Below are 23,227 nucleotides of genomic sequence, written 5' to 3'. Positions count from 1 at the left end.
AAATGGAGGCTGAGAGCTAGGGTTTCAATCAGAGCTACCTGACTGTAAAGCTAGGGCTCTTCCCTCACCTCGCTCTGCCCTAACCTTTTTGATTGGGACCCAGCCCAGTTACTCTGTACTTGGGGCCTAGGAAGCTGTAGTCTGTAAAATAGGTAGATCCACGGGGTCCGAACGGCAGTGGGAACATCCCTGACATTCTCTAGGGAGTGCTCTCCGTCCCTCCACTCAAATGCAGTCGGACACCCCTTCTGCCTCGTGGCTCTGGAGAGCCGTCCTCCGGTCAAAACAAGAGGAGCGGAGGAGCCAGGGAAAGCGGCTACAGGCTGTCACTTCAGGGGAGCCCGGGCGGCTGATGGGACCCTCGCCCAAGACGCTCAGAGCCCGAGTTGTGGCTCCGCGTGGCACTTCCGATCCGGCGGGGCAGCATGCAGCTGCACTCCCCAGCACCGCGCCCCGCCCCCGAGCGCGCTGCGCCCCCAGTTCCGACCCGCGCCCGGCCCCGCCCCGCCAGTGTGCCCACCCCTGGCCCGCCCCACCGCCCCACCGTCCGGCTCCCGCGAGTCCCGGGGCGTCACGGCGCGGGCAAACTGATCCACCGACAGTTGGCACCGGAGGCGATGGCAAGTCGGCTGCTTCGCTCTCCCGCCGGCAGCCTCGGGTGCCCGGAGCCAGCTGTCCAGTCGGCGGCGCCGCTCCGGGGACCGGGAGCGGGAGGGCGGGAGGAGACCAGGCGGGAGGAGACCAGGCGGGAGGAGGCGGCGGCGGCGGCGGCGGCAGCGCCGGCGGCGGAGGCCGGCCGGCCGGCGCTCAGGCAGCCCCGGGTGAGCACTAGCCTCTCTCGCAACCCGGAGCTCGGGGCTCCGGCGCCGGCCCGGCCCGCGTTTCCGCGTGGCCACATGGCTCGGCTCCGCGCGCTGCTGTCCTGCCTGCTGCCCCTGCACTGCGCGCTGTGCGCCGCCGAGGGCAGCCGGACCCCAGGTGCGTGCGAGTCGGGCGCGCGGGAGCGCGTGGGGTATGGGGTGCGCGCGGGTCCGGGAGATCCGACGGTGCAGAGGAACTGGGTAGCGCGAGTGTGGGAGTCGGTGCGCGCAGCGGGTCTAAGCTCTTGTCTTCCCCTGTGCCACCGACGCTGTCCCGCAACTTGTCTAACTTTCTGGCACAAAACGTGAAGAGAGACCCCAGAAGAGGCTCTGGGAATATGGAGCCTCCTTTAGGAGTTGCACTTCTGTCTCTTTGTGTTCCCCCTCGCCCCCCCATCTCACTCTCAGTGTCTTCTCTGCCTCCAACTAGTATGCACGTGCGCGCCTGTGTGTACTTGTGTGTGTCTTTTGCACACACAGAATCAGGCTGGCAGGTGGTTACCCTACACCCCAGTGAACACTGCTGCACAGAAATACACTTCTCTCTCCACAGCATTGTCCTGCTCTGTGCAAACACCCTGCCACACACAGACCACACGCACTCCACCGTCACCTTGCAGTGTGAGATGCCCTCCTGGTGGCTCTGAGCATGGGGAGGTGGCTTCCACAGTCTCCAGGCAGGGTGGTTGCTTGTCTGTGAGCTCTGTTCATGTACCAGATGGATCCCTCTAGCTGAAGTCTCGGGGTTCCTTGCTCTAGTGGGTAAACCAGAGGAGAGTTGGCTCTCCCCCGCCCACACCTGCCTTGGACATGGGGGATTTTCAGGACACATCATTTTCCAGGTTTTATCAGTGCTGTGAAGGGGGCTGGGGAGGCAGGAGATAGAGCTGTGTGGAAATGAAAATTCCTCCCAAATTCGTATCCATGAATCACCAGGCCTAGAAGCCAGGGAACTGTCATTTCTGCCTGGCTTGGCTTGGGCTTGGGGAGAGCTGTGTGAGGACGGGGCGCTGGCGTGCAGCCTGGAGCATGGGGCCATGACCTCACACTTAATTCAGTCTGAGTGAGCAGGTCACCCTGTGCATCTTGTTTTATTTTTGAAGATCTATACTTACCCAGCTCGGGGCTGGGCCATGTAGAAATCTCAGCAGCCACCGTGCTGCTTAAAAAAGTTTTCTTTCTAAACTTGGAAAAATATAGAACTTGTATTCCCTCCCCTCCCTCTCCAGCTCCACCTTTCTCCTTGACACGTGCCCAGGATCCCCTGGGTTTCTAGGTGTGTTTGTTTTCCCAGCTGCGTTCAGGGAGCTTGGCAAGGAGGGTCCTACCCCAGGCTGGTCTGGTGACTTCAGCGCATTGGGAATGTTTGGGCAGACCCTCTCTGTGCCCTGGGGCTTTCGGGGAATGTCAGTGCTTTCCTCAGCAGCGCCCAAGGTTGGAAGGCTTGTTGCTAGAGTGACAGGACTCTGTTTGGCATCATTTGTTTTCTTCTGCTAAGTTGAAAAAGCACCTGGGGACTCCCGGAAACAATTTATGTCCACAAAGTGCTTGATCACCATTCATCCCGGCATAGAGATCCAGGGGCTCAGGAAGCAGGAGATAGAAAATGGGTGCACTTGGGCTAAGGGCTCCCTTCAAGGTGACACTCACAGTTGCAGATCACTCCCTGCCCCAGTGGGATTTCTGGCTTTCCCTTCCCTTTGCACAGCCTGTACTGAAGTGACTGTTTGTTTACCTTCAGCAGAGCTGCGCCTCTCCGGAAGGCTCCGTGACTATGGTGTGACAGTGCCCTGCAGCACAGATTTTCGGGGACGCTTCCTCTCCCACGTGGTGTCTGGCCCAGCAGCAGCCTCTGCAGGGAGTGTGGCAGTGGACAGGCCACCTGCACCACCCTCCCACTCAGCTCACCTCCGGGTGGCCCGCAGCCCCCTGCGCCGCCGCAAAGGAGCCACCCCACCGCCTGGCCGGATGGGGCGCTACTCCCTGTACTTCAATGTTACTGTTTTTGGGGAGGAACTGCACTTGCGCCTGCGGCCCAGCCGGCGGCTGGTGGTGCCCGGAGCCTCTGCAGAGTGGCAGGAGGACTTTCGGGAGCTCTTCCGACAGCCCTTGCGGCAAGAGTGTGTCTACACCGGGAGTGTCACAGGCATGCCGGGGGCAGCTGTCGCCATCAGCAACTGTGATGGATTGGTAAGGGTTAGCCTTTCCTCAAGCCTCATTTTGCCCCTCTCTCCAGGCCCTGGCTAACTCCAGTACCCGAGGCGGGCAGACCTGGTTTTCTCCTTAGCTCCCCTGTGTCTGGGACTCCTGTGGGCAAGCTGTGTGGTCTGGGCTGTGCTGCTTCCACAGAGAGCCCTGCATGCCCTAGTGGCACCAGGGTTATGCTCTGCCAGGTGGGCAGAGGCCCAGCTTGGATGATGCCTTATCTTGTTCATGCCCTCACCCTCCGCCGACACATCAGGACCACAGCTTACCTGGCGGGGGTCTCTGAGCCCAGACACATGCAGGGGTGAGTAAGGCAGGCTCTGCTGGGATGGATTCTTGGCTGTGCTGCTTACTAGCCACGAGACTTTGGATAAGTCCCTTACTCTCCCTGAGGTTCTTTCCTATGCGCAAGGTGAGGATTTATTCATTCTGCACATTCTTACTTCGTGTGTCCCCTCTGCCCGGCTCTGTTCAGGCTCTGGGGGCTACAGCAGAGCCTGAGGCAGACACTGTCCCTGACCTCCTGGAGCTGATGTGCTCGTGATAATCATGTGACATATCTCACTGGGCAACACAGCTGGTGGTGAGTAGGTCAGCACCTGCCTGGCGTGAGGTCAAGCCTCTGTCAGTGTTAGCTGCTATTATCCTTACTGTTATGCCTCCCACTGCCTCTGGTCCCCGAAGCCAGCCTGCTCTTTTCCAGTGCTCTGCTCTGTGAGTTCCTTTCTTACGATCTGCTGCCTCCTCCCAGCATCCCATTGCAAACCAGAGAGCGGGGAGCGGCTTTTCTCTTTCTCATGCTCAATTCCTGCTCAGTCTTGGTCCCTTCACTGCCCCTTCCTCAGTGTGTCAGGCCCTCAGGAGCCTATGTGGAAGCCTCGGAGCAGTGGGCACTCTTTTTGTGGTCTGTACTTAGTCAGATATGAGCTGATGTGTCCCAGGAAAGGACCTGCTTGCCCCTCTGCCCTTCACCTTTGCGAGTGGGATGAGTCGCATGGGGGATGGGAATGGGGGTCTTTCCTTACTGGCAGGGCTGGGAGCTCTTCTCACCGTCCTCCCATTTCACAGGGGGAGCGCCGCGCTGGCCGCTCCTGGATCTGAGGGTCACTGTCCAGAGCCAGCTGAGGAGGGAGCAGGGCTCTGAATCCCGCAGAGCCTGTCGGGGGTTGTCACGGATGGGGGGAATAAACACGAGTCCCTGCAAACACTTCCCTGTTTGCCAGGAGAGGGGACATGTAAGGATGCAAAACTCATAAATCAATATCAAAAGGCTATGTTTACAGAAAACAAATAGAGATCATAGATAACAATTGAAGGAACAGAAGAGATCTGCCTCAGGTCAGGGCCTATGAATAATGTAAATCTCCTTCCCACTATGAGCGAGTTATCATAGCTTTTGAGGGAAGAACAAAGCATGCTTAGAAGAACTTAATTCTAGACCTGATTGTCCCGGGGAACTGCCTGATCCAGTTTAGGGCTGTACCTGCCTTTAGTATTGTTTCAAGCCTGAGCCAGGCCGGCAGGGCAGAGCCGCCAAGAGGTAAGGAGACTTCTTTCAGATAGAATGAGGACTCTGGCCATGTCCAAGCAGAGCTGAGGAGCGCGGGCCTTTTTGTCTTACTCCGGGTGCCCCAAGTCCTTGTCTGCTGCCATACCGGCCTTGTCTGTCTTAGATCATCCCTTCCGTGAGGAATCTTACCCGTCATTGACTACCAACCATCACAGGGCCGAGCAGGGTGATGTGAGGGAGGCAGGGGCTGTGCCCTGCCTAGGGGACAGGTTTCATCTCCTCAGTGGCCTGTTTTCCCAAGGCCTCTTTGATTATTTCCAGCCGTGGGGCCCTCTCATCTGTTGGTGAGGCTACAGTCCCTGAAACCAGACAGGGCGTTTCCCAACACTCCCATCCTTCAGAGGTGTCTTACTGCCGAATATCGTGGCTGCCTTTGTCAAGACCAGTGCTTCTCAATCTTTCTTTCATCATGCCCTCCACCCCTGTGGCCAAAGAGCCTTTTTAAACATTTTTCCTAATTACCACCTTCATAAAATTTTAATACCACAGATATACTGAATATATGCTTATGAACTGTATGTGTATCTGCGCTTCCTATGTAAAGAATAATTTTTTTTTGCCTTCCAAAGAACCAGATATTGCCTGTTGGGCCCCCATTGAGAGGCGTGATCTTAGGCAGCAGTTGGTTCTCAAAGTTGAGCATGTGCTGGAATCCCCAGGATTGCAGGGGTTCCGGGGAGCAGACTTTGAGAAACCCAGGATGTAAGGACAGCTGAGAAGGCTAAGACCTTGTCCTGGGGCCCGGGTGAGCCTCGGCTGCAGGAGGAGTCCTCAGTCAGCCTGCGGGCTAGCGCTGTGCTGTGGCCCTAGATTTTGGTTGAAAATCCAAGGTGATGTTTGGGATCGCCCAGAGATGAAGGGTCCTGGCAGGTGGAGAGAGAAAGCGCTGGTGCAAACTGGTGGCTTGGCTGAGTGACGTGAACTCTTTCTAAAGTCATCGGCCGTGTAGGCTGTCAGCTGTGCAGCGATGGGGCTGGGTCTCCCGCTGCTTTGACCGCCTCTGTAAATGTGCATTGGGGACCTAAACAAAGGCCTTAGTGGATGGTCATCACCATTAATAAGCAACTGTCCACACCCTTCACACCCTGAAAACTTCCGTGTCATTAAATTAGAGCAGCAGCCTATTGATAAGTGGTTAGTGACCGTTCGGTGATGCAGGGATTGGGCTCACAAAGGACCCTGACCCCAGTCTCAACACCCATGAAGCAAAATCACATGGCCACAGTGACCAGCTCTCCTCCGGTTGTTCGGGGTGGGAGGCTTCTTGGTGGGCCTGGGGCCAGATATCGCTCAGCCGATGTTGCTGACTTTTGGAGGCCTCTCAGTAAATGCTCTCATCAGCTGTGCGACCTGGGCAAGTCACAGCCCATTTCTGGGCTTTATTCTTCTCATTTGTCCAAAGAGGGACTGCATTTGATACTCCCTGGCAGATGGAAAGCGATTCAACGTGATATTTGCAGAAGCCGAATCAGGCCTCGGAGGCTGCTCTGTGGATGGGCTTCCCTCCGGAACGGAGGCTCGCCTGGGTCCCCTGCCCTTGTGAGGGGTGAAAATACACCTCACAGGGCTGAGCCTCAGGTGGGGCCCTTGTTTACGCCAGGCCACTGCTTGTGCCCTCAACTCTCTCCAGAGGCCTGTCCCTCAGTCTAAATCCCAAGGCGCCTCCCCACCCAGGGTCCTGACAGGGGAGGCAGCCCAGCGCCGCGACCTCTCCAGGGCAGAGAGTCGCTCACTCCTGGCCCATTTCAGGCACCTGCCCTATGTGGGTGAGGGGCTGTTTACAGTGACCCAGCTGAGCCACCTTTGGACTCAAGGGCTACAGTGCAGCATTTCAATGATAAGGTTTAACTCTGCACCTTCATGTGGCCTCTGGATTTTAACCTCATTTTCTTTAACAACTCAAAAGCCGAAGTCATTCGTTCCAAAGAAAAGATGTACTGAGCATGGGCTGTGAGCACGGCCCACAGGGAGATGGAAGAAAATGAAAGGGACACAAATAGTAACAACAAGAACAGGAATGAGTCCCTCCCACAGCCCAGGCATGGCACGCGTGCTGTCCCAGCACATGTACTGTCATGTTCCTTCATTACCTGAATGAAGCTGTGCTGTGTAGACGGGGAAACTGAGCCATGGGGAGGAGACCTGAAAATAATGCAGACAGCTTCCAGTAGCATAAGACTTTATAGTTTTCAAAGCCCATTAGTCATGTGCGCTGTGTGGGCAGATATTGTTACTACCCCGCTTTGCACAGAGTCAGGTCTCTGCCCTCAAAGAACTTGGGTGCCAAGCTGTGGGGATCCCAAAAGTATATTCACCGTTACCTTGTTGGTTTTTCAGAACACAGTGGGGTCTCAGTAAATGGGATTGATTATTATCTGTGGTATCAGAGAAGATGATATTTGAAGTGGGCCTTGAAGGATGAGTAAAAGTTTGCCAGGTCTGGAGGGTAAGGCAGAAGGAAGAGCTTGAGCGAGTGAGGGAGGGGGCACCGTGCTGGATGGGGCCGCAGTGGCGGGGGGGTCTGAGGAGATACACTGGGCGGCGGGCCTTGGTCTGACCGGGAAGGAAGGGTGGGATGAGAGAGGGGGCCCAGGGCAGGGGTGCAGTGTGCTGCTATCTGAAAAGAATCTGGCTGGGGGTTGGGAGATATGGCTGTGTGACCCAGGGCAAGCTGCCTGCCTTCTCTGGGCTTCACTTGCCTCCTAGGTATATCGCAGAGGCGGAAATGGACGAGCTCAGAGCCCCTTCCAGCTCTGGCATTGCACTTTGTGACACGGGGCAGGGGTGTGAAGGCCCTTGTAAACCCATAGTTGACTCCTCCCTCCCCATCTGTCTGGGGGCCTGCTCCCTGCTGGGACTGGGCTGGGCTGTAGGTGCAGAGAGGAAAAACGCCAGTCCTGAACTTGGCCCTCGCAGCCGAGCAAACCTGTCAGTTGTAAGACTGTCTGAACAAAGCCCTCTTGCCAGTCTTGCAGCTGTGTGGCATTTTAGCTGCTCTGGTGAGAAGCACTGTCTCTAAACTGGTGGCTTGATCCTCATTTCAACTGGAATCTGCACTGGGGGGCAGTGGCCATCGCCCCTTTCCAATTCTGCCATCAACCGCACCACTCACCAGTGAGCTCCTGGCACAGACACTGAGAGGACTCTCTGCACTGTGGTTAATTCACGCCTAAAACTGAGCAATGGGTACTTGGCCTTACTTCCCACCTGCTCTCCTGATGGGTCTGGTGTCACAGCTGGGGGAGGGGGTTGGGAGGGATCCAGGACTGAGGAAGCCAGGACCCCTGCCCTGGATGAGTTTGTAGGCTAATGGGGGCCCAGATATAAAAGCTGACAAATTAAAATCTTGTGTGGGGCAGCACGGAAGGACCCATTTGTTTTGGTTAGGACATCCAGGAAGGCTCCCCAGAGGAGGCAGCATCGGCTCAAGACTGTTTACACATTGTAAATAAAGAAGAAAGTGCGGGGCCATGGCCAGCAGAGAGAACTGACTCACATAGTAAGGGGTGTGGGGAGGCCAAGTCCTACTACAGCGTTTCTTCTTGGGGCAGGGGTGGCTGTCAGACCCAAGGTTCCGGATTAGAATGTGCCCAAGCAGCAGTGGCACCGTGTACTCCTCGGGGAGCGTGGGCAGCCATTGCTGCAGTCCTCCCAATGCTCTCCTGTCCCCCAACCTCTGAGGGCCTGTGGGCAGGGAGCACCTGCGTAGGACCCCGGCTGGCGGCCAGGTGCAGAACAGACCCTCTGCTACTGAATGTGCCTCTGAATTCCTGGGAGGAACATGGAGGCCTGGGGTGGAGGTCAGTTCTTGGCGAGCCCTGCAGGTGTTCTGAGGTACAGAAATGAGGTGAGCAGAGCGGGGTCCCTGCTTCGGTGGGGCCATGTGCTCACTGTCCCCATCTAGAACCTGGACCACCAGGTTTCTATGCCTTCCTGGGTCTTGAGCCTTTCTGCCCTGCTCTGGGGTGATGGGGGCTTGGCCCTGCCGCCTCTGTGAGTCACCGTCTTGGTGCGGAAGTAGCCACACGTGTAAGGTTTGTCACCATCTGGTTTCATTTTCCACCTTCTGCAGATGGTGCATTTTTAGCAGGTTATGCTGAGTACACCTCTGGCAGATGGTGTGGGCAGGGGCAGGGGAGGCTGAGTCCCAGCCCTGCTTCTTACCTCTGGCTAATGTTGTGCACATCACAGAAGCTTTCTGAGGCCCTGTCCTTCAGTTTTTAAAATGGGATTACAGTGGTGGAGTGGGGGGCGGTTGGAGGGGTTGGGGAGTGATAGCTAAAAAGTCAGGGCTGCTTTTAGCGGGTGATGAAATGTTCTAAAATTGATTGTGGGGGTGGTTGCACAGCTCTTGTGCATATAACTAAAATCCGTTGACTTCTACAGTTTAAATGAGTGGATTTTATGGTATGTGAATTATATCCCAGTGAAATTTACAGAAAGTGTCTGACCCGTGGAAAGGCCAATGGCAGTCATTGTTAGTAGTAATTAGGAGGCCACAGTCTAGGATTCCAGAAAGTGTGGGGTCTCCTTGTTCTGACACAGACTCGCTGTGTGGCCTTGCATAAGTTTCTAAATCTCTCTGTGCCTAGATTCCTCATCTGTAAGGAGAAGAGAAGAATAGTCGGGGGTGGCTAGCCTTTTGGCGTCTCTGGGCCACACTGGAAGAGGAAGAGTTGTTTTGGGCCACCCATTAAATACATTACAACACGTACTCACACACACACACAAAATATTTACATGCCTCCATGAGCAGGGAATAACACAAGAAAGAGAAGAGGGTCAGTATGAGCGGGGGGAGGTGGGTCTGTGCAAATGAGAGAGGACAATGTCCTCTAACGCAAGTGCCAATTTGGTATCACAGTGTGTTTGAGCATTTTAAGGAGAAATCAGAAATATGGATTTTTAAGGAAAATGATCTATTCTTTAAGCAAACTGTTCTTTTTCTTTTTCTTTTTTCTTTTTTTTTAACACAGCAGGCTTGCTGCGGTAGGCAGTCTGTGCGGGGCAGGAGAGCGTGACCGCCGGAACCACACCGCCTGGGCTGAGATCCCAGCTCTGCCCTTCACATGCTGTGTGGCCGTAGGCAGTTTCCGAGTCTCTCCATGCCTCAATTTCCTCATCTGTAACGCGGGGATTGTAATAGTAGTCACTTCATAGAATTGTCATGTGTAAAGGGCTTAGCTCAGTACTCGATCCATGCAACAGCTGTAGTTGTTACCGTTAAATGGTGTGGATTTATTGCTGCGTCTGAGGGAATGGATGGAAGGAAAGAAGGGTCCAGAGCGCGTGCGCAGCCACAGTGCCATGGGTAAGTGGGGCTTCTATTATTATTGTTGATCCCTCAGGATACGTATGGACACTGAGGCAGGGCACACAATGTTTTGTTTCCAGACCCCTGGTCACCCAGCCCAGCGCTCCTCTTGCTTTCCAGAAGGCCCCGTCCTGTCTAGGCCTCTGCCTGAGAGGACTGGGTGGTTGTCTGGGTCCTGGACAGTTTTCCCGTCTTCGAGGTCGTCTGATCCTGCAGAGTGTCAGCTCCCTCGACTCCCCACAGCTGTGTCTTGCTGGATTAATAACTTATTTATGATATGGAATAAAAGCCAGACATCACCTCACTGCCACTCCTCCTGAACAGAGCTGGCCTCCCAGGCCAGCGAGGGATGGTCTGGTTTGGGGGCACCTTTTATTTCCTTCCCCGGCATCTTCGGGCTGGCTGGAGCGCTGGCGATGTGCTGAGGGCTGCACCTGCCTTCTGCCTGCCTCCCAGTGGCAGTGTGGCAGAGGCCCAGGGTGGGGCCTCGGTGAGCACCCAGGAAATGTCTGCATTTCCCGGGCCCTGCAGTGGGACATTCCCAAACCCTCTGGCAGGCCCAGCATTCCATTATCAGCATGTGGGCTTTGCCCTGCCTTCAAAGCCTTAAAGCAACAACAACAACTATAATAGTAATGCTTGCAGGCCACCTCCTCCCTGGCAGCCCTAAGGAGCTCCTGTCAGCACAAATAATCCTCGTGGGGCCTCGTGGCAAGTCCCCGCTCAGCGTCCTCACAGTTCACTGGACTGTGGCCTGAGTGTGCACAGATGTGGCCAGGAGAGGCTGTGGTAGCCTCTCGGTCCCCTCTTCACTTTCCAGACCAGAAAGCCAAGGCTCAGGGAAGGGAAGAGACTCACCCAGGATCATGCCATGGGAGACTGTCAGGGCCGATGGAGTCTTGGTGCCTGGCTCCAGGTCCAGTGGTCCCCCCATGATCCCTCATGGCTTCTCTGGAGTCGGTGGAAAAGCCTGAGTAAACGTGAATAGTGACTCAAGGTCATAAACCATGTGATGGCCAGTGATGCGGTGGCTTGGCAGTGGCTCGAGAACATGGATGCTGAAGAGATTGGTCCAATGGTTGCCCTATGGGGGTGTCCTGGGAGTCCCCGGGGCTGGGCCCCAGGTGGAGGTGTTTACAAGGCTGCCACTGTGAGGGCCATTGTTTCCCTCAAACTGGGAAGCCAGCTAAGAAAATACAAATGCCAACAGCCCAGTTAGCGGGATTTGAAGCTCAAAAGGACCCTGGTGTTTCTTAGCCCCAAGTCAGCACTGCTGAAGTTTTATCCATTTTCCAAATACTGCAGGGCAGCAGGCTGCGCTTATGTACACATTACTTGTCATGGAACATTACAAAACCTGCAGTCTCATTTTCTTCTGCTTTCTGCAACACAGCTGAACAGGCCCCTTTTAGAGAAACCTCTGAAGGTGGGAACGTTTGTCAGGACAAGGTTGTCTGAATGCAAGCCCTGTTCCCAGTGGGCCGCTTGAAGCCCTTTGTCAGCTTTTGCTTCTAAGCCAACCAAACATTTAGACCTTTGATGTGTCCAGAAAATACCCGTACCCCCAAGCCAGCCCGGCCCGCAGCAGAGGTTCATTTCCGCCCCTGAGACTGGCAGGAGCTCACACTCCCAATTAGCTCCCCCAGCCCAAAGAGGCCTTGTGTTCCGTAGCCCAGCAGGCTGCCGCCCGGGTGCGTTGAGGGCTTAATACTTTGTCACCTCATGATTTATAATCTCTGGACGGGGAGGCCCTAGGCAAAACGTGCGTCCCCTAAGCCACGGCCACTTTTTGTGGGAAAGCAGATCTCTCATTAAGGGCCACATGCCCAGGGGAGGTCGTTTTGGAGGTTTGGTGCCAAGGATCCTTATTTAACGTGGTTTGGTTCCGAAGTTGGTCCTATGGTGTGAATCAGTACTTGTCCTCCTAAAGCTCATATCTGGAAGAAGGACAGACAGACATACCTGAAGGGGGGTAGAGCACCCACCAAGACCCGCTGGGGACACAGAGGAGGGCGCACTGATGGGAGGGAAGGGCATTCCTGGCAGCTCTCACAGCAGGGGCAAAGGCCTGGGGCCGTGTGAACGCCTGTGGTTCAGGGTGCAGAACTGGTCCCCTGCGGAGGTAGGGGGATTTTTGTTGCTATTAATTCCAAAAGAGAAACCAACAGGGCTTGACAAGAATAACAAGTGCGGGGGTGGTCCGAACCACCCTGCTCTCTCTCCTGGTGATGGTCGTAGCCTCTCTGACTCCCCTGCTGCCATCCTTTTGTCTCTTCCCCAAGACCTCCCGTAATACTTGTCAGGGAGCAGCCAAGCAGGCCCTGGGAGTTGTCCCTCCTCCCGGTCCTCCTGAGACCCCCTCTACTCCTTCCTCCCCAATCCTGACGTCCTTCTTGCTGGGGTACCCCTCCCCAGATACTGCCGGCACCTGCACCTCATCTTCCTCAGGCCTTTGCTCAGATATTACCTTCTTAGTGACATCTTCCCTGACTCCCTTATTTAAAATTTCAACCCCCAGTTCTCTCTGATTAATTTTTCTGCATGGCTATTTCCATTTGTTTACGTATTTTTACCTATTTCATCCCTTGGTAGAATATTAGTGCCAGGTGAGGAGGAATTTTTGGCTGTGTCCCCAGCAACTAGAACAGGGCCTGCTCAGTGAATATCTGATGAATGAATGAATGAATGAATGAATGAATAGATACCTAGTATTGCAGGTAGAGGTTTAGGAGAGGTAAAATTGCAGAGATGTGTGTGAACATGTAAAGTGAGTAGAGGACCTGGTGACTGGCCAGAGCGGCCGGGACGTGTTGTTAGTAACTGAGGGCTTAGCACAGACGAGCTTTGATGAAGTGTCTGAGTTCTGAGAAATCTGGAAATCATGCTACTGGTGCCGGGCCCTGAGCAGGATTAAGGATGGTAAGGCGCCTGGTTTGATGATGATTCCCAGGATTCACGGCTCCTCCCCACCGTGCAGAGGATGTGGCAACGCCCGAAGGGGATGTGCTGTCAGGAGTTACCCTGTAGAGCTGGGCCTGGCACAGGAATTCAGGCGGCCGGGTCTACTCCTTTCCACCCTCCCGTGCTCACCCATCTTCTGTAGGGAACCTCTCCCCACCCCCATCTCTCATTTATTACTCCCTGCAGACCTACCATGTATCACACTAAGTGGGAAACATTTTTCATGCCTGATCTCGTGGAGGGACAGACAGACATACCTGAACGGGGATTTAAAACAACGTCAGTGCCCCACTGGGCCAGGCTCATGGATCAGAGGGGAGGCCTGGCTGGACTATTGACCTGGGACAGGTGACCTCAGCCATGGGAGGACTGGCTGCATCTTTTCTTTAGAGCCGCCCCGCCATCAGCTGGTTTGCTTCTGAGGAGCAAAGCTCAGGCTGCAGGGCCTCAATGCAGGGGGCCGGCTGCTCCTCAGCGCAGGGCCTGGCAGCCACCCACTTTCTGGCATGTGAGGAACGCTTCCTGTCTCCTCGTCCTGAAGCTGCCTCCACTGCTGCCAGGACTCTGGGCCAAGGAGGGGGCCAGGCAGAGCTCCCAGCCCGAGCTTGGTGGGCCGTGGTGGTGACAGAGGGGGAGCCTCAGAGCCACGTGGCTCCTGGGCACGGTGAATGGAAATTGGGGGCGGCTGCCAGCCTGGCAAAGTCTACCCTGGACTCTGTTTGGGCTTGAGGGTGGGGGTTTGCAGCAGAAGGGGAGTCGCCGACACCTGCAGTGTGAGGCCCTGCCCTGCCCCTGGGCCGGCAGGCCCCTGACACTAGGGGGTGGGGTCCTAAAAAGGGAGCACCTTTCCTTTGAGAATGTTTACCGAGCTTTTGAAGACCTAAGCAACTGTGTTATCCACGGATCAGAGGACAGAATCAATGACCGCCTTCCTCTTCATTATCATCAGCATCATCGTAGAGGTACTGGCTTGGGGACTCCCCAGCTGGGGTGGCTGTGACATTATTAATTTGCCCCTGGCTGCCCCCCTCCCCCACCTGCCAGACCCCCACCCTGCCCAGGAAAATTTTAGCAAATTATTCTTTACACACAGTTTTGAGTTACACCTTGAGGGGAGGGATGGGTAGGTTCTAAGACAGCACCTAAGGCACAGACCACATGTGGTCCAGATGATCCTTGGTCATGCTCAGCCTGGGGAACAGGTGTGCAGTGAGCCAGCTGGTCCAGACTGCCTCCCCTGCCTCCTCGGTCAGGGCATGCGCCCATTGTCGCCTCGCTCCCTCCCTGTCTTCCTTGCCCACTTCATTATGACTAACTCTTGTGGTCCGACACTCCGTGCTGCTACCGCTCGTTGTGAAACTTGGATGATCACTGCCTTTGACCGCTCCATATTTTTGGAAGCTCCCAGAGGGTTTCAGCCCTGGCTGCACGTTGGAATCACCTGGGCAGCTTTGAGAAAATCTTATCCTTGAGTCCCACTCACTGAGATTTATTCTTTGGTCTAGGGTGTGGCCTAGGGTATGGCAGTAGTTCTGCCAATTCCTCATGTGATTCTAATAGGTGTCTAGGGGTGAGACCCACTGCCATAGCCTCCTGGGTTTGACAAACAGTTGGGGTCCCATCATGGGGGACCAGGAAAGGCAGATCAGAGAAGGAAGGAAAGGAAAAGGCTGCCACCCTGCTGCGGCCAGGTCTTAGGAGGGACATTCTTCTTCATTGTTTTATTCCATCTTCCCAACAATACTTTGGCTTCAGCTGTGGAAACTGAGTCTTGGAGAGGACTCACGTCACCAGCTGGGAAGGAGCGGCTTGGGTGGAGCCCCAAGTGTTCCATTCCCAAGCGGCCTCTACACCACCTTGCAGGGAGGTTGATGACAGAAGGCGAGTTACATGTTGTTTGTCTCCTTTTTAAAAAACTTTGCTTATAATAATTGTTATACAATTATGATTTGCTCATTATAGCAGGCAGACAGGCATTCTGTGCAGGATTGGCTTTCCTTTTCAGATAGGGGAATTATAGAAAAGTTAGAAAAGACCTAAAAACTTAAGGAGAAGGACTCGCCTACTATTTTGCCACACAGCAACAACTCTGAAACAATGGGGTGTGTTCCCACCAATGTTTTACTTGCGCATGCTCTTTCTTACTTTTAAAATTACCCTGAACCAGACTTCTGGGCAAGATGGAGGTGTAGGTAGACACACTATGCTTCCTCACACAACCATAAGAAGGATCACAACTAACCTCAAAACAAAAAACACCCACAACTGCCAGAAAAATCTAACTGTATGGTAGTCCAACAACCAAGGATTTAAAGAAGCCATATTCATCCAGGTGGGAGGAGGGGTGGAGCTGGGGAGCTGGGTAGAGAGGCAGGGCAGAGAGGTGCGGTGTGGTGGCGGTGGCAGCCGGCAGAACGGGCAGCCCCACATTCACGGGAAGCCTGAGGAGTGAGTGATTGCAGCCCCAGGCCAGACTGTGCACCCAAGGGTTCTAGCACTGGGAAAATAAAGCCTCATAACTTCTGGCTGTAAAAACCAGTGGGCTTTGGGGCAGCGGAAGAAACTGCCAGTCTCTCAGGAGAGTACATTTAAAGAGCCCATGTGGTCCTAGAAAGTATGCAGACTCACCCACTCTGGGAACCATGACCAGGGCAAGAGCTAGCAGAGCTCCAGTTGCATACAGAAAATGGGTGAAGTGACTGGAAGTGGGGCGAGTGCCGAGCAACCCTCCAGCAGCCAGGCAGCGGCATTGTCCCCTCTCGGACCCCTCCCCCATGTACAGAGCCGCAAAACTGTGAAATGTGTTGCCCCACCCTGGTGAATAACTAAGGCTCTGCCCCATACAACTTAACAGGTGTGGCTAAGACAGGGTGTCAAAGCAGCTCTATCTAATACACAGACACTGACACAGGGAGGCTGTCAAATTGAGGAGACAAAGAACTATGGCACAAATGGAAGAACAGAACAAAATCCTAGAAAAAGAACTAAATGAAACGGAGATAGCCAACCTATCAGATGCAGAGTTCAGAACACTGGTGATCAGGGTGCTCAGAGAACTCCCTGAGTACGGCAAAGGCATAAGGGAATAAACAAAGGCTACACTAAGCGAAATAAAGGACAAACCACAGAGAGAACCAACAGTGAAAGGAAGGAAGCCGGGGCTCAAATCAACGATTTGGAACATAAGGAAGAAATAAATAGTTAACTAGAGCAGAATGAAGAAATAAGAATTAAAAAAACGAGGCGAGAATAAGAAAACTCTGGGTCATCTTCAAATATGCCAGCATCTGAATCATAGGGATGCCAGAAAGAGAAGAGGAAGAGCAAGAAATTGAAAACCTATTTGAAAAAATAATGAAAGAGAACTTCCCTAATTTGGTGAAGGAAATAGACATACAAGTCCAGGAAGCACAGAGTACCAAACAAGTTGGACCCAAAGAGGACCACGCCAAGACACCTCATAATTAAAATGCCAAAGTTAAAGAGAGAATCTTAAAAGCAGCAAAAGAAAAGCAGAGAGTTACCTACAAAGGAGTTCCCATACAACTATCAGCTGATTTCTCAAAAGAAACATTATAAGCAAGAAGGAACTGGCAAGAAGTATTCAAAGTGATGAGAAGCAAGGACTGACAACCAAGACTCCTCTATCCAGAAAAGCAATCCTTTAGAATGGGAGGGCAGATAAAGTGCTTCCCAGAAAAGGTAAAGCTAAAAGAGTTCATCATCACCAAGCCCATATTATATGAAAAATGTTAACGGGACTTATTTAAGAAAAAGAAGAAGAGCAAAACTATGAACATTAAAATGATAACACTCACAACTATCAACAACTGAATCTAAAAAACAAAAACAAACTAAGCAAACTAGAACAGGAACAGAATTATAGACATAGAGATCATTTGGAGGGTTATCAGTAGGGAGGGGAGGAGGGAGAATAGGGGAAAAGGTACAGGGATTAAGAAGTGTAATTGGTAGGTACAAAATAAACAAGGGGATGTTAAAAATAGTATAGGAAATGGAGAAGCCAAAGGACTTATATGCACGATCCACGGACATGAACTAAGGGGGAGTATTGCTGGAGGGGGGGGGGCTACCGCGTGGAGGGGGATAAAAGGGAAAAGGTTGGGACAACTGTAATAGCATAATCAATAAAATATACTTAAAAAAATAAAGGTAACCCTGCTAACCATAAAAAATAAAGTAAAATAATCCTGAACCAGCCTGTTCTCTTGGTAAGGACTTTTCCCCTTAAGGATGCTTAACCACTGGTATTTTTTCCTGTTTACAGGCAGGGGATTTGAGTGGGTCAAAGCCAGGCCACAGCGGAGCCAGGAGTTAGAGACAAGCTGTCTTGTGGTTCCAGAATGTTGCTCCTGGCACTTTCTTTATGAGCCAGTGGGGCTCCCAGGCACACTTTGAACGATAGTCATGATAACCATGCAGCAAACTCAAACACGTGCATGGTCCTTGCTGTCAGGTAGGACCCTTCTAGGTGCTCTGTGTATATTTCTCAGAGGAACCCCACAAGATAGGCGTGTTGCAACCCTGGAGCACAGGCAAGTTAAGCGACTTGCCAAGACGACATGGTCCGAGTAGCAGAGCCCAGATTCTGGCTCTAGGGTCTCTGCATTTACCCACCACACGTACCCACCACAACACTTCTTCCCCGAGAAGGATTCTTGCTGCAGATGGATGGGGAGCAGCAGATCTCTATCCTTTCACCCAGTACCTCTCTGGGTGTGGGGCCTGCAGAGGTCATGACCCTAGGAAGTGAGGCCAAGGGGTCATCCCAGATAACTTCCTCCAGATGGTGGAGGCTCTCGGCTTGCTGGTGTTTCTTCTCACCATTTGCCTGCTCTGGGAGTTCTAACGCTGCCTGTGTGGGGCGTGGCAGGGGGCGCCAGCTGAGGACAAGCCTGGCGATTCTCAGCTCCATCCTCAAGGGCTCCTCCTGCCTGTCCCCAAGGCTGCAGCCTGAGATGAATCAGCTTTCAGACTTTCCTTGGCTTGGACCCAGGCCTTGGCTGCCCAGCTTCCCCAGCAGAACTCCTGTGGCTTGGGGCTTCCACATCAGGTTTGAATTATATGGAATCTCAGCATCCGCAGGCTTTTATCCCAGCTATGCTGACTCATGCTTTCGTGGTAGCGGGTAGCCTGTGCGCCCTTGTGTGTGTGTGTTGTCTGCCTGCACATGTGTTGTCTGCCTGCACATGTGTTGTCGCTGTGTGTCTGTTGTCTCAGCATGTGTGTGTGTCATTTGTATGTGTGTCATCTTTGTGCACGTGTGTCATCTCCCTGCATGTGTTTTTTTTAATAGCTTTATTGAGATATAATTCATACGCCATGGAATTCACCCATTTAAAAATCAGTGGCTTTTTATCATATGGACAGAGTTGTGTAATTATTACCACATACAATTTTAGAACATTTCCACTATCTCACAAGTAAGCTCTGTGCCCTTTAGCTATCCTTTACCCCCGGCAAAGGCTGCAGCCCTCAGCGAGCCCAATTTGTGTGCCTTTGGCCTGGATGAAGCACAGGCCCTCTGACATGTGCTGTGAGGGTCACTTGCTTTGCTGGGCCTTGAACAGAGCAGGAACAATCCCCCTTAATCTATTTTCCCAGCCCCCAGCAACCACTAATCTACTTTCTGTCTCTATAGATTTCCCACTATTCTGGGTATTTCGTATAAATGGAATCATATAACATGTGGCTTTTGGTGACTGCCTTTCATTTACATAATGTTTTCAAGATTCACCATGTTATAGCATGTATCACTACTTCATTCCTTTTTTCTTTTTAATGCTTCATTGTCTTTTTATTGTTAAATTATATTTTATTGATTATGCTATACAGCTGTCCTGATTTTTCCCCCTTTGCCTCCCTCCACCCATTGTCGCCTACACCCTCAAGGAATCTCCCCACCACTGTTCCTGTCCATGGGTCATACGTATAAGTTCTTTGTCTGCTCCATTTACTATACTGTAATTTACAACCCCCTGGCTATTTTGTAACTACCTATTTGTACTTCTTAATCCCCTCACCTCTTCCCTTATTCTCCCCCTTCCCCCTCCCATCTGGCAACCATCTGGTAACTAACTTCTTTTCTCTTGCTACTTTTAAGATTCTCCCTTTATCTTTAACCTTTGGCCTTTTAATTATGTGTCTCGGAGTAGTGGGCCTCTTTGCATCCATCATAATCGGGACTCTCTGTGCTTTCTGAGCTTGCACATCTATTTCCTTCACTAAATTAGGGATGTTTTCTTTCACTATTTTTTCAGATAGATTTCCAATTTCTTGCTTTCTCTTCTCCTGGCACCCCTATAATGCAAATGTTGGACCTCTTGAAGTTGTCCCAGAGGCTGTCATACTATGCTCATTTTTTTGGATTCTTTTTTCTCCTTGTTCTGTGTGGCTGTTTTTTGCTTCCTTATGTTCCAAATCATTGATGTGATTCTTAGATTCATCCACTCTACTGTTGTTTCCCTATAAATTGTTCTTTATTTCAATTAGTGTATCCTTTGTTTCTGACTGGATCTTTTTTATGCTTCTGGGGTCCTCACTAAGTTCCTTGAGGATCCTTATAACCAGTGTTTTTCGCTCTGCATCTGATAGATTGCTTATCTCCATTTTGTTTAGCTCTTTTTCTGGAGTTTTGATCTGTTCTTTTATTTGGGCCATGTTTCTTTGTCTCCTTGTTTTGGCAGCCTCCCTGTGTATGTTTCTATGTATTAGGTAGAGCTGCTTTGACTCTGTGTCTTGGTAGTGTGGCCTAATGTAGTAGGTGTCATGTAGGATCCAGTGGCACAGCCTCCCCTATCACCCAAGCTGGGTACTTGAGCTGCACCCTTTGTGTGGGCTGAGTACATCCTCTTCTTGTAGTTGAGCCTTGGTTGCCGTTAGAATCAATGGGAGGGATTTACCCAGGCCAGTCAGCAACAAGAACAGGCTGTGATCACTGACCACCAACCTCCATGGTCTTTGGAGGATCAGCTGTGCAGGGGCAGGGTGATGGTGCCGATGTGGCCTATAGCTGTCCACTGGGTGCACTGGCCCTGGGGTTTCCCAGGTGGTGCAGGCCAAGGTCAGCCCCCACCTGTGTTTTGCCCAGGGCACCCTGCCTGAGCTGTTAAGCAATCTGAGATGGCTACTCCTTGTGCTGGGTTTAGAGATTCCCAGGGAAGCCAAGCAGTGACTCTAATCTGGTTGCTAGTAGGGCTCACTGAAGCCAGCTGTTGCTTGTTTGATAGGATTTAGGAGCCAAGACCAGCCATTCATATGGAAAAGGAGGTTGGGTGGGCCTGTAAATTGGATGGGTCAGAGCCTCTGGGGATCTCCAAGACAGGTCAAACAGTGTTAGCCATGTTGATGGAGTCTCAGATGTGGCACCAGCTAACCAGCTCTGGGGGGTGCGGTTTAGAAAAGGGACAATGGCCTCTGCTTGCCTTGATGTTATACACTTCAGTTTCTCCCTGGGTACCACTGGTGCCTTTCAAGTTGCTACCCTGGTGCTGGAGCTCAGAGGGAGTGAGTCTGAATAGGTGAGCCTGTGTGCGAGTTCTTTAAGAGGAAATTCTGGAGGCTCCAGCAGTTTCTTCCACTGACTCAATCCCTGCTCATTTTTGCAGCCAGAAGTTGTAGAGACTTATCTTTCTGGCACTGGAATCCTGGTCTGGGGGGCCTAGTGTGGGTCTGGGACTCCTTGCTCCCAAGATATCCCTCCCAAATTTTTATCTTCATGGGTGTTGGACCAGCCTGTTCTGTGTCTGCGCCTCTCCTACCAGTCTGGGTGGATGTGGTTTCTTTAATTTTGTAGTTGTCAGATTTCCATTCAACTTGATTTCTGACATTCCTGAGTTACGGTTGCTTTATATTTTAGTTGTAATTTTGTTGTGGTTGTGCGAGGAGGCGAGCCGTGTCTGCCTATGCCCCCATCTTGACCGGAAGAGTCTCTTCATTCCTTTTATAGATGAATATTATTTCATTGCATGATATACCACATTCTGTTTATCCACTCATCAGTTGATGGACATTTGGGTTGTTTCTCCTTTTTGGCTCTTGCGAGTAGTGCTGCAGCAAACATTTGTACAAAAGTTTTTGTATGGACATATGTTTTCATTGCTTTTGCGTATATACCAAGGAGTGGAACTGCTAGGCCATATGGTAACTCTGTTTAATATTTGAGGAACTGCCAGACTGTTTTCCAAAGTGGCTGCATCGCTTTACAATCCCAACAGCAGCGTACAAGGGTTCCAATTTCTCCATGTCTTTGACAACACTTATTATCTGTTTGATTCTAGCCCTCCTAGTGGGTATGAAGGGGTCTCTCACTGTGGTTTTCATTTGTATTTCCCGAAGGGCAAATGTTGTTGAACACCTTTTCACGTGTTTATTGGTTGTTTGTATGTATTCTTGGAGAAACGTTTACTTAGCTTCTTTTTCTATTTTTAAATTGGGTTATTTATCTTCTTATTATTGAGTTGTATGAGTTCTTTTTATGTTCTAGATAAAACGCCCTTATCGGAAGAGCATAGGCTGGCCCCTCATGACCTTATCTATGTGCCAAGCCCCCTCATGTCTACCTTGCCGTAGATGCTTCATGAAGACATAAGGACATATTGATGGAGGAAAGGATCTGGGCCACCTCAGAGAGTCCTGGCAGGAGCGGTGGGCCCAGGGTGTGGGGGTGTGTGGGTGTGTGGGATGGGGCTGGCTCCCTTTCACCTGTCGTGACTCAGAGACAGTGGCTCAGGATGACCCGTTAGAGGGTCTAGTACCTGCAGGTTATGTTGGGTATGGCTTTCAGCTGAACTGACGTCGACAGAATGATGGATGGTGGGGGAGACAGGGAAAGGATTGGGGAAAAACCCTGATCCCTGGGCCCGCCTCTCCTCTTGATTTTTAGCTTGAGTGGCTGGGAACATGACGATGCCACTTTCTGGGGTGGGGATGGCTAGGGAGGAATACGTCTGCTTTTTTGTGTGTTTGGTATTTTCTTTAATCTTTATTGTGTTTTTTCCCACTACCCTTTAGTCCCTTAATATTCCCCTTCCCCCAGCAGTCACCACACTGTTGCGCATGCCCATGAGTCCTTTTTCCTTTTTGCTCAATCCGTCCACCTCCTACCCTCCCCCCGCATCAGCTGTCATCCTGCTCTCTGTCTATGAGTCTGTCCCCATTTTCCACGTTAGTTCAGTATGTTCATTAGATTCCCCATATGGGTGAAAACGTGGTATTTTTCTTTCTCTGACTGGCTTATTTCACTTCGCGTAATTTTATCCAGGTCCATCCATACTGTTGCAAAGGGTAAAATTTTCTTCTTTTTTACGGCTGAGTAATATTCCATTGTGTGAATGTCCCATAGTTGTTTTATCCACTCATCTACTGATGGACACTTGGGCTGCTACCATATCTTGGGGATTATAAATAATGCTGCAATGAACATAGGGGTGCTTATGTTCTTTCGAATTAGAATTTTGGGTTCCTTCAGATCTATTCCCAGACATGGGATTGCTGGTCAAAAGGCAGATCCATTTTTAATTTTTTGAGGTATCTCCATACTGCTCTTAGGTCTCCTTTAAAGTTTGTTGTCCCCAGTGGAGGCACAGGGTTTCTATCAAGAAAGCTGTTGGACAATCCCACATGGAATTCTGGGAGGTGCCAAGGCCGGAGATGTAATTTACGAGTTCTCTGAAAGTATATACATGGTATTTAAAGCCATGGGATCAGGGGAAATTTCCAGGGATCATATGTGGCTGGAGAAGCTGAGTGAGACCAGGACAAAGAATTGATTGCTGGCTCTGGCTACGTGAGGTCACAGGTGGCTCGGACGAGAGCAGTTTCCAGAAAGTTGTGGCTTTAGAAAGCTTTGAGGAGTGGGGTGGGTTGAGGAGAGGCATGAGGCCTGGAGGTGGAGGCAGTGAGTGTAGATCCCTTTTTCTGCTTGGGAGGAAAGCAGAGACCAGGCAGTAGCTGCACTGGGCTGGGAGGGAGGGAGGGAGAGAGTTTCACAGGTGGGGGATCCCTGAGGGCACCTGTGTGTCAGTGAGAATGGTGAGGAGAGGGAGCAAGCATGGTGATGCCAGAAAGAGGCGTACTCGTTGCCAGAGCTAAGTCCTTGAAGAGGTGAAAGGGAGGCGATCCTGAGCATAGGGTGGTACAAGGGCAGGGGAGAGCCCTCCTGATGGCGTCTGCTTTCTCTTTGAAAACAGAGGAGGGTGAGGCAGTGTTGGAAGTCTAAGCCATTGGGAGAGCTGGAATGCAGACATAACAGGGAGGCGCAGCAGATCCCCAGCCAACCTCATGCTCATGTGAGAG

At 51.9% G+C, this 23,227-nt stretch overlaps 1 protein-coding gene across 2 annotated transcripts in view; it reads left to right on the top strand.

The window, feature by feature from the left end:
• The first annotated feature begins 896 nt into the window (after positions 1-896).
• ADAMTS14 (ADAM metallopeptidase with thrombospondin type 1 motif 14) overlaps positions 897-23,227 on the top strand; it is an 85,426-nt gene continuing 63,095 nt past the window's right edge. For both annotated transcript variants that reach the window (XM_054572420.1, XM_054572419.1), the window contains exons 1-2: positions 897-978; positions 2,605-3,050. In XM_054572420.1, coding sequence (XP_054428395.1) covers positions 897-978; positions 2,605-3,050 — 528 coding nt within the window. The remainder of the gene's footprint in view (positions 979-2,604; positions 3,051-23,227) is intronic.

The sequence above is a fragment of the Pteronotus mesoamericanus genome, unplaced genomic scaffold, assembly GCF_021234165.1.
Source record: "Pteronotus mesoamericanus isolate MK-2021 breed Mesoamerican mustached bat unplaced genomic scaffold, CSHL_Meso_final contig_24, whole genome shotgun sequence".
Lineage (NCBI taxonomy): Eukaryota > Metazoa > Chordata > Mammalia > Chiroptera > Mormoopidae > Pteronotus > Pteronotus mesoamericanus.
Note: the sequence above shows the minus strand (reverse complement) of the source record. Positions and strands in the feature narration are given on the sequence as shown.